This window comes from Camelina sativa, chromosome 20 (genome assembly GCF_030686135.1).
Source record: "Camelina sativa cultivar CO46 ecotype springtype chromosome 20, ASM3068613v1".
Classification (NCBI taxonomy): domain Eukaryota; kingdom Viridiplantae; phylum Streptophyta; class Magnoliopsida; order Brassicales; family Brassicaceae; genus Camelina; species Camelina sativa.
In genome coordinates, this window is record NC_141899.1 from 31082282 (window position 1) to 31107159 (window position 24878).

The 24878-nt window shown below is 41.5% G+C and overlaps 1 protein-coding gene and 1 pseudogene across 13 annotated transcripts; both read left to right on the top strand.

Annotated features, from left to right (window-relative positions):
• The first annotated feature begins 3215 nt into the window (after window positions 1–3215).
• On the top strand, window positions 3216–10674 carry LOC104771655 (translesion synthesis protein REV1). Of its 13 annotated transcripts, none has more exons than XR_015593008.1 (24): window positions 3216–3491; window positions 3745–3889; window positions 4075–4190; window positions 4274–4350; window positions 4521–5011; window positions 5254–5397; window positions 5646–5778; window positions 5877–5965; window positions 6042–6092; window positions 6171–6374; window positions 6561–6680; window positions 6888–6980; window positions 7101–7160; window positions 7258–7344; window positions 7496–7579; window positions 7689–7761; window positions 8101–8169; window positions 8338–8436; window positions 8663–8917; window positions 9014–9087; window positions 9224–9789; window positions 9929–9989; window positions 10112–10260; window positions 10356–10674. XR_015593008.1 is itself a non-coding variant. In XM_087505237.1 (24 exons), exons 1-23 carry the CDS (start codon window positions 3328–3330, stop codon window positions 10154–10156), a joined length of 3300 nt encoding a protein of 1099 aa, XP_087361363.1. In that variant the 5' UTR covers window positions 3220–3327; the 3' UTR covers window positions 10157–10171; window positions 10356–10674. The 13 variants fall into 13 exon arrangements, 2 of the variants coding, with proteins under 2 accessions (XP_087361363.1, XP_087361365.1); XR_015593009.1 differs by having other exon boundaries at window positions 3220–3491; window positions 10112–10207; window positions 10314–10674; XR_015593010.1 differs by having other exon boundaries at window positions 3220–3491; window positions 10112–10207; window positions 10318–10674.
• Window positions 10675–24429: 13755 nt separating this feature from the next.
• On the top strand, window positions 24430–24782 carry LOC109131246 (ras-related protein RABA1e pseudogene; annotated as a pseudogene).
• The last annotated feature ends 96 nt before the right edge of the window (window positions 24783–24878 follow it).

Consider the following 24878-nt stretch of genomic DNA (forward strand, 5'->3'; position numbering starts at 1 on the left):
TTTTAAGTTTTTCAAGGGGATGCAATTTCTCTGTATTGTTCAATAATGATAACGCCATTTTTTATTAGTATATACAAAGTGTCCGCAATAAAAACAATTGATAAAGAAAACAAAATTTTAAATATATATTTTTAATGGTTTAGAAATCTTGTATAAAGTAAGAAAGTCAGAGATTCATCTCCTAAAACTTATAATAACAACATAATAGGAAATATATGATTTAATTATAAAAACGAGTGTAAAATATTTATAAGTTTTGTAGTACTAAGGAGTTAACTAATATCTGTCTAATTCTAAGAATATTTTTTATACACTTTTTTTCAAATGATAACACAATTTTATTCATGTTATTTTTTCAAATTTTTGATGCAAACGCAACAATAAGGTCTTGAATAATTGAGGTTTTTCGTTTTTTTCCTGTTCAAAAATCTTTTTTCTAGCCTTTATGATATAAAATATCAGGGTTAAGTTTTTTAAAATATATATAAGGATTATCCCGGTAACCCATTCCTTGTGTCTTTGTTTCTATTGCATTCTATATCATCGTATCACATTCCGTTCTGTGATATTTGAGAATCACCGTCAATACCTCGGTGTAGGTCCGGGATAATCCTTCATTCCATAGTCCTGGGGAGATTAGAAGTTGGATTAATGTTTGAGATTAGAGCTCAAGACTGAAAACATTTAAGGAAGCTGAATCTCATTGTACGGATCATATCGTAAAAAATTGTTAGCTTCTTCTTCCATAGTTCTCTATTGTTAGAGTTCTTTGTGAATTCTCTTGCTGTCTTCCTCATTGATGCTAGGGTTATTTTTTCATCTATACTCTATCTATTTGAGAAGTGGATCCATGTTTTACGAATAGTGGTTCAGTCATTTGATTTGTTATTGATTGAGAGATTGTTGAGTTTTCCCTAACAACTTCTAATCTTCACCCTCCATGTGTCCATCACTTTAACCCTCATAATCTATATCACTTTAAAGCATTAAGATTTTGATAAAATAGATTCTATACAAAAGTCAGGGTATCTAAAATATAATGAAGAAAAGGTTTTTTTTTTCCTAATTTTTCTAGCAAAATCCGAAATCTCACTTAAGTGAGTTGTTGAGATTTTCTTCTATACGACTTTTTATAAGATTCCTTTTTTTTTTTTGTTAAATCCGGAAACCAATAATTAAAATCTAAAATCCAAAAACTAAATTCTATAATCTAGAATGTAAAAACCACTTAAAACATTTATGGTCTAAAGTGAAATTTTGTGTTTGCGTCTGTATTTTGAATAAATGTAAATGTATTTGATATCTTTAGACCATTTCCAATGGAAGATTACTATTTTGAGCCTAATTTTTTACCATTAAAATGCGTACTTTTTTAAAACAAGAACTTTTAGAAGATTAATTAAAATTATCCCCCTCCAATGGTAAAACTCTTATTAGGGTTCTTATTTTTGAAAAAATATATTATTTTTAAAATAAATATATTTTAAGTAGAAGATAATTAGTTTAAATGTTTAAACATTTTAGATTTTATAAAAAAATTATTGTATTTCATAAATTTTTAAGCATACAAAACATAAAAGCATATTAAAAGTCAGAAGATTACATTTGTTTTTCCTACTGAATTGGTAGGCATCTATAATATATATATATATATATATATATATATATATATATATATATGTAAGGGCATCTTTAAAGGGGCAACTATTTTTGGTGTTCTTAGAGTAAATATATTATGAAAATAATGTAAGATCAGTAGTTAAGATCTTTGGTTAAAAATTTAGTTATTGGGAAAACATGTTTAAGATCATAAGATTTAATAATATAATATTCTTAAACATATTACAATTTTAAAAACTTATAAAAGAACATTTAAATTTGAAACTTATAAAACTTTTACTAAAATTCAAAATACAATACCAAATTTTTATTGTGATTACTTAATTAAAAATATATATAAAAATATATATAAAAAAACAAACAAACATATTACTTAATTAAAGCACACAAACATTTTATTTAATTAATACATAGTTTAATGTCCAAATTTATTTCATATATTCTCAATCAAATTCTCTTTTAATTTGTGAAAAATTGTTTGCAAAAAATTGTATCCATTCACAGCTTGCCACATCAGCTTAGAACTGGACCAAGATCAGTTCTACATCAAGAACTGATCTTGGTGTTCTTATGCCACTATTCATTATATTTATAATTTTAATAGGCTAAGAACACCCTTGGTGTTCTCCCTATAAAGATGGCCTAAGTAGATCTCCATTCCAGAATCAAGAATACAATTACTTCAACACATGAATAGATCCACATTATCTATCTTAATGGTTACAATGCATCAATCTCTGGTTAAGTAGGAAAACATGGGACTTCTCTTGGTGCATTGTGTTTTAGCATTAGTGCATTGTACTTAAACATGCATTTACCACAAAAAACTATACAAAAAAAACCATTGATGAACTTTCTTATCAAACTTCAAAGCAATGTGGCCTTTCATAAATATCTACTTTTACATCAGAACCCAGCAAAATTAAACTGTTGGAGATGCTCTTAGTCTCGCTACCTGTATCTTTTCCTGACAAAACATTTTGCTGTAAGTTAGTTTTATGTTATTGACTTATCTCGTAAGATGTTTTTTCTTTTTCTAATTGGTCACTTTAAGGAATTTTTTTTTCAAAACTTCTCACTAATTTGCTACTAGGTTTTCGAAAAGTAATATTTAAGCTCTTAACACCAAAGATGAATTTGATTGCAAAAGACATTGCTAAAACTATTACAAGTGAAGAGCGTTTTAGATCTTATCTAGCTAGTGGAGGTCCTACTTGGTTACATACGCGTATTGAAAAAGAAAAGAGTGGAAGGTTTTTTTTGGGATAATTCTCTTTATTCGTAGGCAATTCTTGTTTTTTAGAAGTTTTCTTGCATTATTATGGTCTGCAACTTTGTTTTTGTTTTGTTTTATTGATATCTAATAAAAATTCAGATGGCAAAAAAAAGAAAAACACTTCTCACTAATTTGCCTAGATGGTAATATTCACTAACTAAAGATTTAAGATTTGGATACAAGAGAAATAATCGTATCCTCAATTAGATGTGTGATTATAATGGGAAAAGAAGTTATCAGGTTATAATTGTAAACTTTAAAACATATGGGGAGATTTAGAAAATATATACAAGTTCGAGTACTAATCTGAGAACGTTCGTGTTTTTTTATATTAAAAAAAACCCCACTGGGTGTGACTTTACAAACAAAAATAAAGGAAAATTCCGTTGAAAGCTTCTTCTTCGTAGATTTCATCATCCCCAACACCAACAATGAAACGTAGCTTGGGTTCGAATTCTTCAAACAATAGTGGCAGTGGGAGTACCAAGAAGGCTAAGAAGAAGAATCCGAGTAATCAGAAAACCCTAGGCGCCGCATGGGGCGCTGCTTCTTCTCGTTCTTCTTATCGGTCTTCTCCTTTCTCCGATTTCGGAAGGTCTTTCTCTCATTCTCCGCCATTTTAGTGTTGGGTTTTGGTTAGATTTCGAAATTCCCATGTAAAAGTTGAAAAAGTTTAACTGCTTCTTCTGAGAAGTGAGATCGATTGAAAATGAGTATGTGTGATGTTTAAATTTTGGGATTTTTATGAATTTTTGGGAAGATGCATTGTGATGGGTTTAAAATTGTTAGAAATTGTAAATTACATTGTGGTTTTGATGTTCTGTGGGTTTCTATGTTTTTGTTGTTAGTTACATGGAAGTGAAGAATAGGAAACTTCAGAACCAATTTGAGACTGAGGCTTCTGCTTCTTCTCACGGTGTTTCGGGTTCTGAGAAACTTATTTTCCAAGGAGTTTCAATCTTTGTGGATGGTTTCACCATTCCTTCCCATCAGGTTTATGCTCTGTTCTTTTGGTTCTGATCAGTTTTCAGTTCTGTTGGTGTCTAGTTTTCTGATCTCCAATATTATATAAACTGTGCAGGTGACTAGACCTTAGAATTTCATGATTTTTTTTTCTTTCTCTAGTGTAGTTATTTCTTGTGGGTCATCTGGGGTTAACTGTGTCTAGATATCTGTAGGAGTTGAAAGGATACATGATGAAGTATGGTGGAAGATTCGAGAATTACTTCTCTAGGCGTTCTGTAACACATATCATCTGCAGCAACCTTCCAGATAGTAAAGTCAAGAATCTAAGGTTAGTTTTCCTTAGTTTCTTTAAAATCCTGGCGAAGTTCTTGCAAGGTCGTGTCTTAAAGTGGTGTTTTTATTTCCAATCAGGGCATTCAGCAGAGGGTTACCTGTTGTGAAGCCCACATGGATAGTGGACTCTATCTCTGCCAACAGACTTCTGGGTTGTAAGTCAATAGAAGATGATTTAGTTTCAGTTAAATCATGTAAATATAGGTAGAAATGTGTGGATTTGATCATTCGACTACTGTCATCTTCGTGTGCATTCATTTATTATTGCACACTTTTTATTTGTACATCTGATTCAATGCTTTGTGTTGTGGTTATCACATCTCAGGGGTTCCTTACCAGCTAGATCAACTGAATGATACCCAGCCAAAGTTGTCTGCCTTTTTTGCACCCAGAAGCCATTTGACCCCTCAGATACCTTTGCCGGTTACATCTTGTCAGCCTGATACTGCATACAGTGAAGCTGAAGAAGGAAGTTCAATTAGAGCTGAAGATTCAGAGGAAGCAAGAGACGACGTTAATGATGAGATTGACGGCGTTTATATCGAAAACACTATTGCAGAATTGACAGAAGAAACAGGAACTGGTGACCTGAAATCTTCTGAAATGAATGCAGAAAGACTTGGTTATTATGACATAGTAGAAAAAGAAGTTACAAGTGAAATTCAATCCACTACCAATCTTCATTCCGCTTCAGACAACAAGTCCGTTCATGTAAATGGGAAGAATGATGGCAAATCGATTGCAACCGTTGCTGGATCTTCTACAAGGCGTCATTCAACTCTCGAGGATCCCAATTTTGTGGAAAACTACTTTAAGGTAAAACTTTATAGAAATATTGTTAGCTTGGTTTATTCCCACAATTTCTGGTGTCTCTTACAAAAGATTCATTTAGCTGCTGGTGTCTGGCTGCTCTATTACGCCTGTATTAACAGTTCTTTCATCTGAAAGTAAGAGGGTCTCATTGTCAATTTATATAACTAGAAATAATTGGATGTATAGTATCGTTCTAATGAAGATTCTGAAGATGCTTTCTCTGTATGTCTTTTTTTTGTCTGCAGAATTCAAGGCTGCATTTTATTGGAACATGGAGAAACAGGTACCGTAAAAGATTTCATGGCTCTTCCAATGGACTGAAATGGGCAGATTCTGGTCAGAATGCAGCTGAAATGGCCAAGAAGTCAACCATTATCCACATCGATTTGGTAATTTCCTCAATCTAGGCTGTTTTCTTTATCTGCTGCTGTCTAAAAGTAAGGGAAGCAAAAGAAATCCGTGGCCAATTCTTCAATTTTGCATTTTCCCGCAGCACAATAGCTAGGCGTTTAAGCATGACATTGGACATAAAAGAGAGTGAAAAATATACTGAATTTTGTTATTCTAGAATTGCAGTATTTTGTTCTGACTTTCTTTTATTACATTCTAGTTATTTGATTCTGTGATATATTTCCAGGATTGCTTCTTTGTGTCAGTGGTAATCAAGAACCGTCTTGAATTACACGACAAGCCGGTAGCTGTATGTCACTCAGATAACCCGAAAGGAACGGCTGAAATTTCCTCTGCAAATTATCCAGCTCGGGCTTATGGTCTGTCTTATACGAAAGTAATCTCTCTTAAGCTTGGTTGTACTCGGGTCCTGACCTTTCTATTTTTGTACTAATTTAATGTCAGTTTCTTTATCTAGGAGTGAAGGCAGGTATGTTTGTACGACATGCAAAAGACCTTTGTCCTCAGCTTGTTATTGTTCCTTATAACTTTGAAGCCTATGAAGAGGTATTTTTTAGAGTCGAGTGTTTATTGTATGTTGTCATGTCGGTCCAGCTTGTTTGACATTGTAACTCAATTGCAGGTAGCTGATCAGTTTTATGACATCATGCATAAGCATTGCAGAAAAGTCCAGGTCAGCCCTCAAAAGATGTTTTTGCAGTTCCTGTAGTTTGAATACTGTTAACATTTATGTTTGTTTTATGGAGTTTAGGCACTAAGCTGCGATGAAGCGTTTTTAGATGTCTCTGATTTGAACGATGTAGAACCCGAATTTTTAGCCTCGACAATAAGAAATGAGATCCTTGAGACTACTGGATGCAGCGCAAGTGCTGGGATAGGTGGTACTATGCTAATGGCTCGTCTTGCTACCAGAGTTGCTAAACCAGCCGGCCAACTTCACATCTCTGCTGAGAAGGTACTTTTTATAAACATCTTTCTATCTTTTGGTATATGTGTTTGTTTCTGACTCGTCAGTGGAAGAGGTATATGAGCTGTGGTTAGTTTCTTGATTGCAAAAGCCATTTTGTATTTTTTTTTTTTTTTGGTCAACAGCCATTTTGTATTAATTTCGGAATACTGATAGTGTCTAACATTTTGGCAGGTAGAGGAGTTCTTGGATCAGCTTCCAGTTGGGACACTACCCGGTGTAGGTTCTGTGTTGAAGGAGAAGCTGGTGAAGCAAAATATTCAAACCTGTGGGCAGTTACGTTTGATTTCCAAGGTAAACCATTTTTGTGGTTTTGGTTATGTCTGGTTGCTATTTTATTTAAGCAAAACATTATTTAAGCAAAACACCATAGGCTTTTTATTTAATACGATATTTGCCTTTGAAGACTACTGTATCTTATTAGTTTGAATCTGCTTAACAATTGTTATCAACAGACAACTTCGCTAAGCTATACCAAACATACCCTATCGGGTTTTACAGGATTCTCTTAAAAAGGATTTTGGGGTGAAAACCGGCGAGATGCTTTGGAGTTATAGCAGAGGACTAGACCTACGCTCAGTTACAGCGGTGCAGGTCTGCTTAACTGTTGACTCACTCACTTGTTTCTCATTCATCATTTTTCTCTCTGCAGGTGATAGTTTTCTTTTAATATGTATATGCTCGACAAGTAACTTAAAGATTGTATATGTACAGGAGAGTAAGTCCATAGGGGCTGAAGTGAACTGGGGTGTGCGGTTCAGAGATCAGCAAGATGTCTGGATTCTCGTGAATAATGTCTTGTTGTTTTTTTTTTCCGAACATTATTCATTTGAGGTTAGCTAAGAATATTTGTGGTTGTCGATTGTTGCAGGTTCAACACTTCCTCCAATGCTTATGCAAAGAAGTTTCTTTGCGTCTGCAAGGATGTGAAATGATAGGACGCACTTTTACTCTTAAGGTTTTATGCTTTTCTTAGTTTCATTGTTGTATAATATTGAGGTTTTTGCTTTGATAGTATTCATCGCATTGGCAGTGTATGCATGTTAGAGTGACATCGTTTATCACGAAAAAAAAATATAGTGAATGTTTTTCCTCTGGTGTTACTTCAGATAAAAAAGAGAAAAAAAGATGCTGAAGAACCTACCAAGTATATGGGTTGTGGAGACTGTGACAATATGAGTCGCTCCATCACTGTGAGTTATTGCAATGGAAATTAATGGGAAACTAGGATGATAGTATTTTTCTTCTAAACCTGTGTAACCCTTAAAGCCTGGCTGATTATTTTTATCATCGTTGCTATAGGTCCCTGCTGCTACAGATGACGTAGAAGTTCTGCAGAGGATTTCGAAGAATTTGTTTGGGTCATTTTGCTTGGGTAAGTGGATCTCAGCTGCTTTTAAGATGGTTTTTGCTGTTGCTATTAACTGAGCATCTATATTCGAGTTCTTCCTCACATGCAAGAATCAGCTTAGTTGAACTTCAAATTTTATAAAGATGGATGAGACTAGTTTGAGAAATTATATGATCTTGTGAGACCAATATAAGCTTAATATTTCAGAGTTGTTCTATCTTACACTGCAGGAAAGTGAGAAAGTCGGTCCTTGAGACTGAATCTCCTGTCGGAATCTATTATTTGCTATTGACTCCTGGATAACATCTAATTGTTGCATCAGGATCCATGATTAACCATCAAGTTTTGTTTCTCTTGAGATAGATGTTAAGGAAGTTCGTGGGGTTGGGCTTCAGGTTTCTATGCTTGACAGTGCAGATCTTTCTAATAAAGGTTGGTTCTGGGGAAATTAAGGTTCATTTTGATTTGATACATATTAAATTACAGATCATTCTTCTTTATGAAATTTCTTATGCATTGCTGCGAAACATTCCGAAGAGAGAAGTGATTCAAACATGTAGTCCTTCCTATTCATTTACACTTGTTTTCTTGGTTTTCAAGGTACAAGGACTCTGAAATCATGGCTCAGCTCTGCGCCTGCATCTGTCCATATAGAACAAGATGATAATGTTTTTTCTGCAGCAGTCAGGGAAAACTCAGGTAAATAAATGTTCTGTTAGTGCTCACTATGTTAAAGCTTTACAAGTGATTCCCCAAAATACACGACATTCTGTTTGAAAATGTATTAGTATTTCTGTGAGAAGCAAAAATTCTGACCCAAAATCGGTTTTCTTTTCCTTTCCTTTTTTGTTGTTGTTATGGGTCTATAAATTAAGAGCAGCTTTAACTGCGGAAAACTAGTGACTTAATTGTTGCCTTGTGACAGATTATAATAGGCATGCTACTGGTGGAGTTTCTAGACTCCGAGAATCTGAATCAGCAGAATCTTCAATTCAGTCAGGTGATACAAATTCATCCTTACCACCCATGTGTTATCTTGACATGGAAGTTCTAGAGAATCTTCCTCCAGAGCTCCTTTCAGAATTAGATGGAACCTACGGAGGGAAGCTGTATGAGTTGATTGAGAAAAAACGAGGCAAAAGAAAGATCAACAGCAGTTCTCCACATATCTACTTGGATGGTTAGTTTTGTTAGCTGTATTTAGAAACTTGATGAAATACCTGTGTTTTTTTTCCCAGTGTGGTGCATCTGAGATGATTTATTTTCCTTCCCCTAGGCACTGCTGCTGGCATTAAGGAATTAAAATCTATCTCAGTTAAGATACATGGCTTGAGCACCTCTGGGGAAAAGGTAAAGCTCTTGCTATTCCTTCTTGGAATGAATCATCTCACATATGTTTGGCCATCCTCAACAGTAGAAACAGTTACCTGAAAATGGGGCGAGTGATATAGATCTCTAAGAGTTTTTGTTCTATTTCCGAAATTAGGAATATAAAGAACCGTTTGTGCCACATTCTTCCATTGCCAGAACGTCTAATCAGGGTACAATAGAAATTACTGATTTGATGCCTTCATCCCTTAGTCAAGTCGACGTCTCTGTGTTACAAGAATTACCTGAAGAGTTAAGAGCTGATGTATTGGGAGCATATCCTGCCCACAGGAGACAACAGTCATCATCAGATGTTCCCATGGAGACTTGTAAGAAACAAGATGAGGAACCAATAGATATAAAGGGCACTGAGAATGAAATTGGATTCTCATGTAGCGCTCTCTGGTTTGGAAATCCTCCTCTTTGGACAGAGAAGTTCAAAGTTAGTGGCAATTGTACTTTGGAATATTTTTCAGAGATATACTACAAGGTTGCTCAGTCAAGGCCTATGTTATCCCCGGTCCTGCAGCAGGCTATTTCAGAAATCGGGATCTTTCATGATGCAAGTGCCAATGAATTGGACAAAGCTATTTACGATGTGTGTGAACTTCTTAAACAGTACATTAAGCTCAAGGTAGAAGGTGATATCGAGGAGATATATCTCTGTTTCCGCCTTCTGAAGAGGTATTGTAGAGATTTTTCTTGCACCTGTATTTGATCATAGTTATGACATATTTGACTAAAACATTTGATTTAAAGATTTGTTTGATTGTTCATCTTAGATTGTTACCACTTTTGATGATAATTACACTTTTACCTTCAGATTAGCAGCAAGGAGCCAACTTTTCCTACAAGCCTATGAGATAATGTCTCCCTTTATTCAGGTCAGTGCAAGGTTCCCATTGACATTGCAAATCACTACGAAAAAGGAAGCCAGAAGTCTGAGGTTGAATCATTTGGGAAAATCGGAAATTGACAAAGTAATCAGACTTCTTTCTTTACACAGGCCTCGATCAGTGAACACTATGGAGGAAGCTTGAGTATACCATGAAAGGTCTTTGCTGAGGTTAGACTGAAGTCTTGCTGAAGGCTATAAAAGAATGTATCCTTGCAGTTACATTTGTTTGCGTCCCTTCTTATCAGTTAAGATTCATTGTAAGTGTGAAGACGGTGAAACATTGTTGTGGTCCTTAGTCCTTACCAACTAGACAGCCTGTGAATAGAGCTAAACTTGGGATTTGACTTTGCAGGACAATGTGGATCCATCCTGAAGGGAATCATGGTGAATGCATACAAAGCAGCTTATTGGTGTGAATTGAAAGCTCACCTTGTGGCATTTGCATAATGAGATATGGGAGTGATTCGAACCTCAAAGTTGCAGAGCCATTAGGAGCCACTACTTTTCTTTGTCCATAGGAATGTATATATAAGAAACAAACACTACACTCTGCGTATAATAGTACAATTTACAAGTACAGTTTCATTCCTTTTTTTTTTTCCCTTCCGTTAATTCACCACACTCCTTTATTTATTTGTTGGTTTTATATATAAATTAAAATTTTATATGAAGAGTTGAAGATAGTTTTATTAAGAAATTAATGCACAAGAGAAAACATTCTCGATCAGCCGTTACCGAGATCTCCTTAATAACAAAATGATGCCGTTGACATTGTTTTGACAATTTAAATTTGTCATTACAGACTAATTAACCCCGCACAATTTCTCCATTTGACAATTTAAAATTGTGCCTTATCAGATCAAGTCAACAAGAGTTTATAAATTATTTAGAACTCAACAAAAGAATGAAGTTTTTTTTTCACCAGATAAAGAGTTCATGCTTTAAATCAACGAAAATGTAAACTTCAAGATTTTAATGACATTTTTCCCGATTGAAAAGTCACATTCGATCAAAATTTACTTTCAAATTTTTAAAAGTACGAATATCATAATATGTATGGTTGTAAAAACTTTTCGACGTACATATAAAGATTGTATTGTGGGTTAAATTAAATTACTTTTCGTTGATTTAATCTGCAGTTTTTGCAAGTTAAGGTTAAACTTGCATGAAAATGTCATTCAGAAAAGAAAAAAGAATGTTCAGAAAACCTTCTAAAAGAAAATTGCAAAAGAGGGGCTCGAATATTTCACCTCCAAGAAAGACATAAGCCAAGCTATCGACCAAAAGTTATTCGTTTGCCTGGATCCAGTTACCAGCAATCACAATTTTTTATCGCTAAAATTTTTCATCGACTAGTCACTGCGATTGGTTAGTGATAGACAAACAAACAACAATTAATTTTAAAAATTAATTAAAAAAATAAACAAATAAAATATGATCAAAATTAAATATAATTAAAGTTTATTAAACAAAATAGCTAAATGTGAAAAAAAACAAAATAGCTAAATAAAGTTATTAAAAATTAAATAAAATCTAAATATATTAAATTAAAATATACATTAAAAATATTATTAACATTTTCTAGACAACAATTGTTAAAATTTGGATATGAAAAATTTATGTTATGTGTGAAATAGTTTTTTAAATTAATTTTGTATGGATATGAAATAAATGTAATGTTTTCTTCATTGTACTATATATATATATATATATATATATATATAGTATCAAATCACCAACATTTTGTCTCGGTTCACAAAAATATGGGTCAAATTCAACCACTGGTAATGTATTTACGTTCCAAAGTTATCACATCGATGACATGCCCATTAAAGGTCACTTTTTGGATACGTCTAGTCAAGAACAGTATGATCTATTGTTGGTGCGGAAATTAGCACCCCCAACATACCGATCTAAACCCGATCAAAGGAACCAGCTATTTAAACCGGGAGTTCGATCTTGATTTGGACTTCATTTCTAAAGGCCCAATAGTACCGAGAAGCCCAGTGCCGAGGTGATAGACCGACGTCACAACTCGCCCTGTGGCTAACCTAGCAAGACAGGAAGGACTTTCCTAATCAGATCGACCGTAATTAGAAAAGTGAATGTATTCAGTAGATCTTCGAATACCTATAAATAGAGGGCAATCCTCTCATTGTAAAATCATCGAACAATTAATACAAAAAACCCTAATTCTTCATTGTTCTTGAGCAAAAACCTAACTTGTTCTTCAAGAGATTTCAATTCCTCTTTTCTTCTTTATTTTGATCCGAATTCTTAGAGAGATTGTACTGTTGAATTTGTTTCCCCTCATTAAACAAATTCATTGTTGAATTCTAGATTCAACAATTGGCGCCGTCTGTGGGAACGCTAAGTTCTCAAGTTACTTCTCTCTCAAGAATCTTTTGAAATTCGAGTGAGAAACACCATGTCTCTAACCTCCAACAACGCTGTCACCAGCGCACCCGCTCCACAACAGGACGACCCAGTCACCGGAGCCACCAACTCAAGGGATGTCGCCGCAGATCCACCTACTGACGCACCTACCACACGCGTCTATGTCCGGGCCCGTGCTCGCCACTCCTCGGGTAACCCAGCGAACGACTCAACAGCACCCTTGGGCGGAGTTGAAGATACCGAGGTACCTCACCCCATAAACCAGGAGTCTGATGAGATCCCACCTATCGACGGACCTGTCATTAGACAGACTTCGTCTGCGCCAGTCGCACAACCTCCCCAGCTCGTCTCTGTTGACGAGCTTCGCCATGTGTTTGGAACGATCTCACAAGATCTCTTCCAAGCGATATCCAACACCAACCGACGGATGGACGCATTAGAGCGTAGTGCTCCCCCTCCACCTCAGCAAAGCGCAGTACCGCCACCAGCTGCACGCAGGGACGGGCCCCTGAACCGGCAGCTGTTCAGCGACCCACCACCTTCGGCCTTTCGGTCTCAAAACCAGTACGCACCCTCGGTGCTAACTTCAGGCGGGCAACCCCACATCGGACAACCCTCTCAAAGAGATCCGATCTCGGCCCCCTGCCTCGAGTTGGAGGAAATCCATCTCAAAATCAAGGATATGGGGTCCCTCCTTCGCCGGGCTGTGAGCACAGCCCTAGAGATCGATAGGATGTTCGAGGCCACGCAACGGACTCCGTTCACCAGGCGAATTCTGGAGACATACGTTCCATCCGTCAAATTAAGGTTGCCGACTTATGAAGGGACGAAAGACTCGATGCAGCACATGACCTCGTTTATGGCTGTAGTGTCTAAGGCCAGATTCACTGACGAACAGAGGGACGCCGGTCGATGCCAGCTGTTTGTCGAGAGTCTAATAGGGAACGCACTAACCTGGTTCTCTCGGCTCCCGGCGAACTCGATTGACAGCTTCAGTGAGTTGTCAACAGCTTTCTTGCGGAACTACCGTGTCTTCATAGAGCATGGTAATTCCAGCGCATAATTATGGGAGATAGTCCAGGAGCCTGGCGAACCACTACGGCAATACCTCACCAAATTCAAGGAAAAATACGCCAGCATCTCGGTCACTGAAGACGTGGCGATCGCCGCGTTTAAGAAAGGGCTCGTTCACGGGTCGCTCTTGCAAGTGGATCTAAATATCCAGGAAGCCAAGGATCTTGACGATGCGCTTCATCGGGGGTCTCGTTACGCATACGTCAAGGAAGACGAGGCGAAGCGAGTTGGGAAGGCCCCTCCCGTACGTACAAATCCGACAAAAGAGAAAGGCTGATACAGCTACCAGGAGCCCCGAAAACATCACGACCCAAAGGATCCCAAGCGTGGAGTAGTCAGCGCGATCTCCGAAGATGGAGGACAGGATAACACATCTCCGGATTCACAAGAGGAGTTATATTGCGACTTCCACATGTTCGGAGGCCATTCCACAGCCGAGTGTAAGCACTTGTCCAATTACTTATTTGAGAAGTACCTATCCGGCAAAATCAAAGCTGTTTATCAACCTAAAGCTTCTCGCGGCGGTCACAGAGGCAGATGTCGAGGAGGAAGGTTCAGACGATCCAATCCTAGTCAAGGTCCGGAAGGGCGCCAACCAGTCAAATAGCGCACCAAGTACTCCGCAACAGCCACCTCCCGTCGAGCAGCAGAATCCGGCGCCAGTGGAAGTCCTTCCAACTCCACCCAAGCGTCAAAAAGGAAAGCAGAGCGAACAAGCGGCACCTCGGGGTCGTATCTCTATGATCATTGGGCAGATTGATGAATGCCCGGATTCGGTCCGAGCCCTGATAAAGCGAGCGCGCTAGATTTGTAACGTCTGGGCGATTTCCGAAGAGGAGGCGCTAAGCACTGATCCCATCACGTTCACAGCAGAAGACGCCAAGGGGATCCATCACCCTCATAACGACCCCTTAGTCGTAGAAGTCATGATGGGCGAGTTCGATGTAGAACGAGTCTTAGTGGATACGGGCAGCACGGTTAACGTTCTGTTCTTACAGACGTTAGAAAAAATGGGTATCACACCGGAGCAAATCAAACCAGGAGCCAGAATGCTGACTGGGTACGACGGCGTAGCCAAAACGTCGATGGGCGACGTGAAGTTGCAATTCCAAACTGGTGGCGTAACACGAAAAACCAAGTTCCTGGTCATAGACGCCCCACCAATCTACAACGCCATTTAGGTTCACCTTGGATCTATTCAATGCAGGCAGTCCCTTCCACCTATCATCTCTGCGTAAAGTTCCCAACGGTTGCGGGAATTTATACGTTATACGGCGATCAAAAGATGGCCAGGACCTGTTCTGTTCTCGAGAAAAAGCAAAGGCGGAAGGACGACGCATAGCAATTACAGGGCGAGGATCACTTCGGCGATCCTCATAAGCCGGAGCGAGATCGGCTGAAGGCCACAGGATGCCAAATCATACAAGTCAACATCGATGGAGTAGACCCCTCCCGAACGGTCAGAATTGGGGCCGAACTCGATGAAAGAATCAAGACCGAGCTGGTAGAATTTCTGAAATCGCGATCCCAAACGTTCGCCTGGTCCACCAAAGATATGGTTGGTATTGATCCATCATTCACCTGCCATAAGCTAAATGTCGACCTCATTTTCAAACCAGTTCGACAGAGACGACGGTGTCTCGGGACCGATCGAGCAAAGGCAGTACAAGACGAAGTCGAGCGACTCCGGAAAGCCGATCAGATAATGGAAGTACAATACCCCGATGGGCTGGCAAATCCGGTGGTAGTCAAGAAAAAGAACGGTAAGTGGCGGGTCTGCGTCGACTTCACCGACCTCAATAAGGCATGCCCTAAAGACTGCTTCCCGTTACCTCACATCGACGGACTCGTAGAGGCCACAACAGGTAACCAGCTCCTCTCGTTCATGGACGCGTTCTCCGGATACAACCAGATCGCAATGAGCCCAGCCGATCGCGAAAAAACCGCGTTCATCACAGACAGAGGGACCTACTGCTACAAGGTGATGCCATTCGGTCTGAAAAATGCGGGGGCGACTTACCAACGCCTGGTCAACACGATGTTCGCCGACCTCTTAGGGAAAACAATGGAAGTCTACATTGACAATATGTTAGTCAAATCCCTAATAGCAGAACAGCATGTCCAGCATCTCGCCGAATGCTTCGATATTCTAGATCGATTCCAGATGAAGTTAAATCCCACCAAGTGCACTTTTGGGGTAACCTCGGGGGAATTCTTGGGATACATCGTCACGGAGCGTGGAATCGAGGCAAACCAAAAGCAGACTAAGGCAGTGCTGGGACTCCCCTTGCCTACCAACAAACGAGAGGTACAACGCTTAACAGGACGAATAGCCGTGCTGAACCGATTCGTCGCCCGGTCAACAGACAAGTGCCTCCCATTCTATCATCTCCTTCGGGGAAATAAAGATTTCCATTGGGATGACGCCTGTGAATATGCCCGAAGAAGGAGAGACATTGTATCTCTACGTCTCCGTTTCCAGCTCGGTAGTGAGCGGGGTGTTAGTCCGATATGATCGCGGCGATCAGCGACCAATTTTTTACACAAGCAAGGCTCTCAACGACGCGGGGACACGTTAACCAACCTTGGAAAAACTCGCTCTCGCCTTGATTGTTGCCGCTCGGAAGCTGCGACCTTATTTCCAGTCGCACTCCATTGATGTGTTAACCGACCAGCCACTCCGGACAGTTCTTCAAAACCCCCTTCAGTCCGGGCGAATTGCAAAGTGGGCAATCAAACTAAGCGAGTACGATATTGAATATCGTTCTCGCCCGAGTTTAAAATCACAGGTCCTAGCGGATTTCATCATGGAGCTATCTCCCGACCTCGAGGAAACCATACCTAAGGAGGAACCAGGGATCCGGCGTTGGAATCATACTCTGATCCCCAACGGGCGAGGTCCTCGAGCAAGCATTGAAACTCGGCTTCAAAGCATCGAAAAATGAGACTGAGTACAAAGCCGTTCTGGCCGGATTACGGTTAGCACAAGGTCTGGGGGTGACCAGCATCCAAGTTTTTGCGACTCCCAGCTAGTGGTTAGCCAGTTTAGTGGGGAGTACGGCGCTAAGAATGGGCGCATGGAGGCGTATCGCCAATTACTCCAAACTCTCTCTGAACAATTCGCCTCGTTCAAACTGATCAAAGTTCCAAGGAGCGAAAACGCATCGACAGATGCTCTCGCCGCCCTGGCGAATTGTTCTGACCCGGATTTGTGACGAACGATCCCAATCGAGTGTATCAAAACCCCTAGCATCGACCATATCGATTTGACATACGCCATCAGCGACGCTGCAGAACCAATGGATATCGACCCACCTGTCCAGGAACCCGTGGAGATAACACAACCCCAGACGATTGGCATCTCGAAATAAAGATGTACATCGAGGACGGCAAGGTCCCGGAAGATCGCTGGGAAGCTCGCCGATTGAAAGCTCGATGCGCGCACTACGCCATGATGTGAGGCAGCCTTTACCGATGCAGTTCATCCGGAGCCCTACTTACCTGTGTCGATCGAGAGGAGGCAGAACGAATAATGATGGAAGTTCACGAAGCTGACGGAGGCAACCACTCCGGAGGGCGTGCACTCACATTGAAGATAAAGAAAGACGGTCATTATTGGCCAACCAAGGTCGCCGACTGCGAGGCAGTTTCAACGAAGTGCGAAGCATGCCAACGCCACGGACATATGAAACATGTACCTCCCGAGCTGCTAATACCGTCACCGCGCCATACCCCTTCATGCGCTGGGCAATGGATCTCGTTGGCCCACTACCCCCGTCGAGGTCAAAGAAGTTCCTTTTGGTTCTGACTGATTATTTTACCAAGTGGGTAGAGGCCGAATCGTTTCACAAGATACAGTCGCTGGACGTCACCAACTTCATCTGGAAAAACATCATCTGCCGCCATGGGCTCCCTAAGAGATCGTCACTGACAACGGAACGTAGTTCACTTCCCTCATCACCAGACGCTTTCTAGGTAAATGGGAAATACGCTTAAGCACCTCGACCCCCAGGTATCCTCAGGGAAACGGTCAAGCCGAGGCAACCAACAAAACCATAATAGACGGATTAAAGAAGTGCCTCGGGCTCAAAAAGGAGCTTAGGCAGATCAGCTCGACGGCGTGTTATGGTCCTATCGGACGACCCCACGGCGAGCTATGGGGCAATCTCCGTTCTCGCTAGCCTATGGCATCGAAGCACTGGCTCCAGCCGAAGCCGGAGTACTTTGCCGCGCTTTGTTGGTCGACGATTCCGAGCTCAACGACAACATGATGCTCGACAACATTGACTTCACCGAGGAACTGCGCGATCAAGCTCTCGTCCGAATTCAAAACTACCAAAACGCCTCGTCCAAGTACTACAACAAGGCTGTCTGTCAATGACGATTCAACGAGGGCGACCTGGTGCTGCGCGAGGTGTACAAGAACACAAAGGAGATTAACGCTGGCAAACTCGGCGCTCGCTGGGAAGGTCCGTATCTCATCTCTAAAGTAATTTGCCCTGGAGTCTACGAGCTCCTGACCATGGAGGGCAAGCAGATCAAAAACTCGTGGAACGCGGCCCATCTTAAGCGTTACTACTACTAGATCATTTAGTCAATTTCAGTTTTGAAAGCATGTGTACTGTGAACTACGACTGGCTTGATCCCAATTTTGGGTACGTAGGCAGTCCTTGATTTCTTTTATAAGATTTTGGGGACGTAGCTGGAAAAATAATAAGATTTCTTTTATTTCAAAAGAACTTATTATTTTGATTTATGTTTGCCATATCGCCACACACAAGGAGTCTTCTACGTCGACACATCGCCCACTTAAAGAAAGACAGACAAAAAAAAAAGGGAGAAACTAAAAGCAATAAGGCGCACCGATGTAATGGGATGCTGAGACAAGTCTTCTGATCTCGGGGAGCAGGTGCGAAGTGTGACCCCCCTCCTGTGATCTCAACTTCCTCGGCGATTCACAGGCGCAGAGCTTGAAAGGTCGGACTCCAAAGGCTCCTCGACGGCTATACCTTCCAAATAGGTTCGCCAGCGATGACGCTCCCGCCTTAGTTCTTCTAGCCGACCTGCTGGCACATCTGCACCCCTGTCCGCCATTTCCTCGAGGAATGCGCATGGACCCTCCACAGTATGGCTCTCTTGGAAATGATGATCCGTGGTTTCCAGATGAAGGATGTAGCGCCGCAACCTCTCTATGCAACCCCTGTAAATCGGGATTTACGCAACATGCAGATTCTCCGATTCGCAGATTCTCAGATTCGCTTAGCGGCTTGTAGTCGCCTTCCGGCAGGTCGGGTATCAAGGTCCTGGTGACCTGCCCCTCACATCGGTCACGATCAGCAAGCAGTCGGGTCATGCGCCAGTTCGCCAGATAGAAGCCATTAGCGATGAGCTCGTCAAGAACCGAGATTGTTCCTTCCCGGCGGCAGAGCTGGAAGATGAGATCGTATTTCAGGCAAAAAGCCTTGATATACGAACTCATCCGTTGACAGCAAGCTCGGTAGATGCGGATCTCTCTTTGCAGTGGATCCTCCTCAATTTCCTAGACAAGGTCAGGGGATGGAGGCGGAACCGCCTCTTCTATGGGGAGGGCGATATTTGACGCTTCAGGGCCGAATCCGCTGACCCCGGCGGCTGTCAGCTCTCGAGCTCGCCTCAACCATGCAGACCGAGTTGTGATAGGCATGCTTTGCAGTTAATTTTTCTGAAGTTTGGATGAGAGATGCTCAACAAACCTCCTCTTCTCCTATTTATAGGGGAAACGGGGGAGATAAATGCTGCGTCCCGAAAATCTCGCACCACTCAGATCGTGGGAAGATACGCGCTGCATCCCGAGACTCTTCCACCAATTAAATTGCATCGTTAAACCGCATCCGTATTTAATGACGTGGTTACGCCTCGGGAATGAGCAAAAATAAAAAAAAAAAGAAAAAAAAAAGGAAAGAGGGGGCTACTACGCCTACCTAGTTCGGAACCGAGCTGATCGACATCTTGGCCAGATGATCGACCTACTCTCCAGCACGAGATAAATCAAACCCAAAGAATTCCTTTTGAATTGTTTCGATTATAAATCTGTAATGCGAGACGCACCGAACCCAGAGAATTCTTTTAGAATTGTCTCGATAACTCCTTAACGAGAGATAAACCGAACTCAGAGAATTCTTTTGAATTGTTTCGTAAGTTCCAGTTCGGACGGATATAAGCCGAACCCAGAGTTGTAAATTTCACTTTTCGATTCTCGAACTGGGGAAAAGAAGGTAAGCCGAAGTCCTGTACCTCGTCCTTCGCTTAAAAGCATATTTATGCTTGGACCGAATTGCCTCCATATAGGATTACTCAGTGTAAGCCGGGAGACGTTACGCCTCTGATAAAATTCCGAATAGAGTGGAAACTTTATTAATCGCAAAAAATAAAATTGTTTGAACAGGACAGCATGCTTGATATAAAAAAGAGACGAAAAAGAAATAAATAGTAAAGGGTTCAGATCGCCAATCCCAAGCACATCAGCCATCCAGATCAAGCCCTGCTGCCATCTTCCAAGTATTTACTTTAAGACGCTTCGGCATGGGCCGTAGAAGCTGGAGCCCTGTTCTCTCCCATTCGGCAGGATGCGATTCCAGTGCCCTGATCTTTTGTTCGACCTCGTCAAGACGGCCGATGGTTCTTCTTCTCTTCGCCCTTAAGGTGGCGATCTCAGCGTCAAGTACCGCTAGAGGGTTGTCGATTTCATTCTTTTTCATACGGTGATAGTAGAGCTTGTGGCAATGTTCACGGTGCACGGATTCAATCAGCACACAAGGTCATCGATCAATACAACAAAAAAAAAATATGGACGAATAAGAAATTCGCATAGACGAAGTTACCTGGCGAACGAAGGCATGAGCGGCAGCAGCTTCTATGTTATTGGCACGTCTGTTCATATAAACGGCTTCACCTTGGAAGGCATGAACTCGCCGCTCAGAGAGAAACTTGGTTTGCTTGGAATCAAATTCGCCGAATGATAGCATTCATTACAGTAGTCGATCAAGCACTGCGGCATGTCCGCCACTCTGTCCAGACCATATTCAATCCAAAACCTTGGATGGGATTCGAGCAGTTTAAGTTTGAACAGTAGTTCACTTCGCGACCGCTCTGTGGTGGCTAAGCGGTTACGGTACTCGGATTGACGTTCTTCGATGCGGGAGTGGAAGGTCTCTAATTTCAACCTTTTTTCCGGATTAACGCGGAACATCAGCATCCAGAGAGCTTGGGTATTCGGATAATAGGGCATCCCTCGTTCAATGGCTTCTGAGTTCGAGAACGTCGGAACGTCATTCCCTATTTCGGGTGCGGGGTCAACGCTACCCACGGAGCTTGGCATCTCGGAATTGCTTTGTTTAGTGAAAGTTATGATCCATTCAAGTATAGGGCTAACCTATTTATATTAGACCTAGAAGAACGTTTTCCAATTATGAAATTGGGAAATTCCCATTTTACGCAAGCACGAAAGGGGATATTTTACGCAAGCAGGAAAGGGGAAAACTTCCAAAAAACACTGAGAGGCCGACCACAAAACGGGCAATGTCATCACAAAGTCTTAAATAAAAAAACAACCGAGTTCGAAGAAAGCAAAAGCAGGTACTAAAAGTTCCAATCAGGAAGCAGCGGTCAGAGCTCTTGTGGGTCAGTCAGATCTGCCTGGAAGAGCTCGGCATTGGAGCCATACGGATGCCAAACAGAATCTGGAGCCGTGGTCCCGGGGTGGAGAAGGCCGAAGCCGAGCTGGTCCGGCGACATGTCGAGGTCGCCTTCTCCAAACTCCAGGACGTCCAGCGCGTCCACCTCGCTTCTTGCCACCTCCCGTTTTTCCTTGATCTCAGTAATCAAGTTGTCAGGCTTGGATGCTCCGTTCTTCAGAAGGTAGTCCATAACCTGCTCAATCCCTTGTGCCTGATTGAGGACGTCTTCTTTGGGGCGGGCTACTTTTCCTGCTCGAGCAAATAAGCCTTTACCTTATCCAGACGACGTTGCGCCTTCTTCGTGGTGCCCTCGACCTTGGCCTGGCGATCTAGGTGTAGTCGCCTCATTTCCTACTCCAACTTTGCTCCTAGGTCATCGAGCTCTCTTCTCAGCTCGCCTTTCTCCTCCTCCCCGGTTTTCTCCTGCGACTCCAGTTCGGCAATTGTTGCTTCCAGGTGCTTGCTGTTTTCTTCTCTGTCAGCAAGAAGGCCCCTCAGCTCCTTGATTCTCTCGTTCTTCGACTTGTCCGCTTCCCGGAGATTATCCAAGCATTCCGTCATCTTTTCGAACTCGGCCTCTGAAGATGCTATCGACTTGACCCGCCTATTGTACATAAGGTTGAGTGCACCTGCATAGGCGGCGGTCTACAGTAATAAGCGGAGTAAGATAGGGAGAAGGATGATCTAAAATAACAAGTAAAGAAAAAGGGTAACGTGGTTAGAACCTGAAGGGCAGATTGGGCAACCGTGATGTATTGCTCCTTAAATTCCAGCTCGTCCAGCGGTGGTAACATGACGGAGGATACCTTCAGCTGCCTGCACAACTCCGCGGAAGCCTTCTTGTTACATACGAGAGGAGTTTCCCCAAAATAATCAAAGACAAATTGATCGGATCGATCATTTTGTCGTTTGACTCGGAAGCGGTCATGGGACTCGAGTCCGGCTTCCTCCGCAGAACGCTTCCGGCCTGTTTCCTGGTCGAAACTTTTTCCCTTGCTCTTGTCCTTTTTAGCCTTCTTCGTTTTGGAACTGGGATGACCGGTTCGGCCGGTGGAGGCGGAGTGAATCATTAGGGGCAACATTTTCGTCTCCAGGAGCAGGAGCGGTCAAGCTGTTATCAAGGTCTTCAACATCGACGAACTCGTTCCCCTCTTGCTCAGGATCAAGATCGACGATCGGCTTGTCGTTTGGGGTTACAGATCGGAGCATGTCAGCCTTGACAATTGTGGTCGGCGGGACTTCGGAAGATTGACCCAATGAGCTTGCGAAACTTGCAAAGTTGGTTTTCGTCTTTCCCATAGCTTCTTCGACGCGGCGTCGGGTAATCTGATCCCAGCTACGATTAACTCCGGCGAAAAGAATATCCCTGGCTTGTTGAAATTCAGAGGGAAGATTCCGAGCTAAGGTAGGACGAGCTGCAAAAACATCAAAATCAAGATCAAGTCAGAACACGGATATCCAACCAAAACAAAACAAGGATCAAAATGATATCGGGTGACATGATCCACACTCTTCGCCGACCGTATTTCGGATTTTCAAAAGAGCGATCGTCAACTCGGACATAGAAGTAGCTAGCTTTCAATTTTTTGAAGTTGCTAACTTTCTCCCCGGGAAGGTAGTTGTGAGCCGGTTTCGTATTGACCATCCACGACAGGCTCCCTTGGGCATTTTTAAAATTTGTTAGTTGTCAAAACATTCAATCCCAAGGTAAGCTCCGGTTTCGGCCATAATAGTGAGAGCGGAGACGAAGTTGCAGATACTTCCAGGGGAGAGCTGACATATTGGGATCTGGCGGCGATGTGCGTATCGAGTGAGCAGGCTAGGAAGTGGAAACCACAATCGGCATTTCGAAAAGAAACCCTCATACAAACATATGTACCGTTCAGTTCCATAAACCGCATGAGTTCAGCATTGTGCGCACCAAATCAATGCTGCTGGTCGTCTTCTCGCCCCCAATTTGACCTCGGTGATCGCACCGAGGAAGGATGTCCTCAATCATAACCCCGTCTGGAGCGAGTCAAGTTGTTCCTTCATTTAGATTGTCTGATGGGAGATTGGGGATCGAAGCGGCGTTGCCAGAATTTTTGCGGATTTCTTCATCGTTTAGAAATGGGACTTTCATGGTCGGAATTTCGTCTGACCTGGGTCTCGAAGAGCATTCGGTGTTTTCCTCGGGTCTATCGGGCACTTCGTCCCGATCCGATCTGTTAGCCCGAGAGAGCTTCTTGTCGGAATTCTTGTGAACCAGTGGGTCGCTCTCTGTGGCAGATGAAGAGTCCATGGCCGAGGTGGAAGGTGACGCAGATCGCCGAAGAGTGTGGAGGAAGGTTCGCAGAAGTAATAACAAATTATAAAGGAAAGAAGAGAGAGAACAGAGTAAATACCTTAGACGATTTGGCGAAAAGTAAAAATAAAGAGTAGGGGTCGAGTATTTATAGAACAGAGTGGGCGGCAACCCTACGCGGAGTCATAATTGCCTACTTAGCCTACGCGACGTTTCGGCTTCCGAGCTGATGGATGCAACGTATCGGACGCGTGTCATTCAACCAATGGACCGCCAAGCGGCGCGACGATCCAGGAAATTAGATTTGGATTCCTTTATGGATTAAATCAGATATTCTCTCTTGAAGTCCGGTCATTCAAATTAACTTCTGAATGTACCGAACTGAGGGGGACTAATTGTTGGTGCGGGAATTAGCATCCCCAACATACCGATCTAAACCCGATCAAAGGAACCGGCTATCTAAACCGGGAGCTCGACCTTGATTTGGACTTCATATCTGAAGGCCCAATAGTACCGAGAAGCTCAGTGCCGAGGTGACAGACCGACGTCTCAACTCGCCCTGTGGCTGACCTAGCAAGAAATGAAGGACTTTCCTAATCAGCTCGGCCGTAATTAGGAAAGTGAATATATTCAGTAGATCTTCGAATACCTATAAATAGAGGGCAATCCTCTTATCGTAAAATCATCGAGCAATTAATACAAAAAAACCCTAATTCTTCATTGTTCTTGAGCAAAAACCTAACTTGTTCTTCAAGAGATTTCAATTCCTCTTTTCTTCTTTATTTCGATCCGAATTCTTAGAGAGATTGTACTGTTGAATTTGTTTCCCTTCATTAAACAAATTCATTGTTGAATTCTAGATTCAACATCTACAAATCCTTCTCTAATTTTTTTTCTAAAACATTTTATTCAATTTATATATTAACATAGTATTTCATATTTGTTACATGCAAATTATGTTTCCTCTATTGACGTACAGATATAGATCGTTCAATCGCAGTTTTTATGGAAAAGCCATGGCAGCTTTAATAGTGTATGACATTACGAATCACTCGACGTTCAAGAACGTGGAAGGGTGGTCAAAGAGTTTCATGAGAACAATGATGGAAAGAACGTCATAATCATGCTTGTTGGCAATAAGTCTGATCTTGATCATCTTAGCCAAGTATCAGTGGAAGAGGCAAACTCATTTGCGGAAAGAGAGAAAATTTTGTTTATTGAGACATCAGCTCTTAATGCTACAAACGTTGAAGAATGTCGTACGACTATTCTGAGCCAAATTAACAAGAACTTCTTCCCAAACCCATGATATATAATTTTGTATTCGGTTTATTCTTTTGGTTACAACTTAATTAGTTTGTGATGAACAATTGCTGATTTAATAATTGTTAACAGAAATATTAAT

What these genes read in the sequence shown, in the direction of transcription:
- LOC104771655 (XM_087505237.1), top strand. Translation starts at nt 3,328, where the DNA reads ATGAAACGTAGCTTGGGTTCGAATTCTTCAAACAATAGTGGCAGTGGG. An exon ending in ACTTTGAAGCCTATGAAGAG is followed by an intron (nt 5,966 to 6,041) that starts GTATTTTTTAGA and finishes ACTCAATTGCAG; the next exon opens with GTAGCTGATCAGTTTTATGA. An exon ending in AGCATTGCAGAAAAGTCCAG is followed by an intron (nt 6,093 to 6,170) that starts GTCAGCCCTCAA and finishes TATGGAGTTTAG; the next exon opens with GCACTAAGCTGCGATGAAGC.